This window comes from Ostrea edulis, chromosome 6 (genome assembly GCF_947568905.1).
Source record: "Ostrea edulis chromosome 6, xbOstEdul1.1, whole genome shotgun sequence".
Classification (NCBI taxonomy): Eukaryota; Metazoa; Mollusca; class Bivalvia; order Ostreida; family Ostreidae; genus Ostrea; species Ostrea edulis.
In genome coordinates this window covers 79574232-79576026 of record NC_079169.1, presented here as the reverse complement: position 1 = coordinate 79576026, position 1795 = coordinate 79574232, and the positions used below count along the sequence as shown (strand labels likewise).

At 36.2% G+C, this 1795-nt stretch overlaps 1 protein-coding gene across 1 annotated transcript; it reads left to right on the top strand.

Moving 5' to 3' along the window:
* The first annotated feature begins 204 nt into the window (after positions 1-204).
* On the top strand, positions 205-1591 carry LOC125646755 (homeobox protein engrailed-1-B-like). The gene is made up of 2 exons (XM_048873277.2): positions 205-690; positions 908-1591. The coding sequence occupies exons 1-2, from the start codon at positions 369-371 to the stop codon at positions 1216-1218; spliced, it is 633 nt and encodes a 210-aa protein (XP_048729234.1). The 5' UTR covers positions 205-368; the 3' UTR covers positions 1219-1591.
* The last annotated feature ends 204 nt before the right edge of the window (positions 1592-1795 follow it).

Here is a 1795-nt window from a genome sequence, read left to right as displayed (position 1 = left end):
CCCTTACCCAGGATATTGTACCGACCTAATATATAGCGTAATGATGTGAAGTGATCAATCAAACGTGTGCCAAACACGAATCAATTATTGTTTACTAAGTGTTAACACCATTGTCATTACAACTCGCAACGGACCAAGTGCCATCTTTTCTGCTTCCTGCGGGCATGCTTCATCAACCGAGTCTGCTGGACACTGTAGCTCCGCCTACTTTCTTTTGTAACTCCGCCTTTTCATCGCCTGGTTTCCATAAGAACTTAAGAATTTCGAGTACATCATTATACTTTTTGAATGCTAATTCAAGGTCAATATAAGAATTGTGAAACGATCTTTAAATAATATTGTCATTTGCACAGAAAATTGTTTGAAATATGACGGATGTAAAAGTAAAACTCGAATTACAAAGTGATGGGGAAGATAATGAAATCGATATTGAAACGGACTCTGGTATTGTTGAAAGAGATCCCGTAGAATCGTTGAATAATGGACCTTTCACAAATTTCTCCATCGAAGAAATATTGAAACCTGAATTTGGAATGCGGAAGAAACAAAACACTTTCAGCCAAACGAACAGCCAGAGAGCTTCTCCTAAAGAGCAAGATGAAAACCAATCCCCGGGCAGCAATTCTGTGGGGCCGCTCCCTCTCCCCGCCTGGGTTTACTGTACTAGATATTCCGATAGACCTTCTTCTGGTAAGTCAATGTTATAAATCTTACTATCATTGCCCCTGTGCTTATTTTACCCATTTCCTAACACGCATTTCATTGCATTATAACGATATTATAATACAGTTCACTAATATTCTGAATAAGTTTTCTTCCCTTACGAGATATCCAAGATAGATAAATAGATAGAGAGAATAATGATTTGTAAACACTTTCTTATCATTTTTCGTCATCTGTATAACAGGTCCAAGATCAAGGAAAGTAAGAAAGAAAGAAAAATCACCACAGGACGATAAAAGACCCAGGACGGCATTTTCTAACGATCAGCTTCAGAGACTGAAAGTGGAGTTTGACAAGTGTCAGTATCTCACAGAACAGCGCCGACTAGAGCTGGCAAAGACACTGAATCTCTCAGAAGGACAAATCAAAATCTGGTTTCAGAACAAACGTGCAAAAGTCAAGAAATCTTCGGGAGGAAAGAATATTTTAGCACTTCATCTGATGGCTCAGGGACTTTACAATCACTGCAGTGTTTCGATGGAGGGTGTGGAGTAGTGAAACACATCATTTTAAAGTAAAATCATCTAATATGGAAAGAATGACATAGAAAATCAAAAGATACGGAATCGAAGCGAGGCTGTGATAAATACGTGAAGAAGAGATTGTATACATGAATATGAAAAAATAAATTATATGAGTGGATACCAGCTAGAAATGTATACAATTACTTGTCATGTTGGTATTGTGCAAATAAGATACTTATTGTATATCATACTGCTCTGGTTGGCTCCAGCAGTACATGTACTGTGTTATTTATTTCAGTATTTCGTGCGTGGTGTACTCTCAGTTATTGGCATTAGACCTTGTGTTAATTAACTAAATGATTAATGTAATAGTACTAGTATCAATAAAGATATTAAAGCTTTAAAATATATTTGTGTTTTTCAATTCATTATGGAATAGTTCCTTTATTTAGATACAGAGTGAAGGTTTAAATGTCAAGTGTAAAGACCATCAAGATGTCCAAGATGAAAATCTAAGGCAACAGTCACGGACGGAATTTTATGATTTTTAATGCATCCTAAATAATGCTATACATGTATCATGACGATTTTCGAAATTATCTCCATTT

Bases quoted from the DNA above. Each gene is read 5' to 3' on its own strand.
- LOC125646755 (XM_048873277.2), top strand. From the start codon at position 369: ATGACGGATGTAAAAGTAAAACTCGAATTACAAAGTGATGGGGAAGAT. The intron at 691-907 runs GTAAGTCAATGT...TCTGTATAACAG, and splicing joins TTCCGATAGACCTTCTTCTG to GTCCAAGATCAAGGAAAGTA.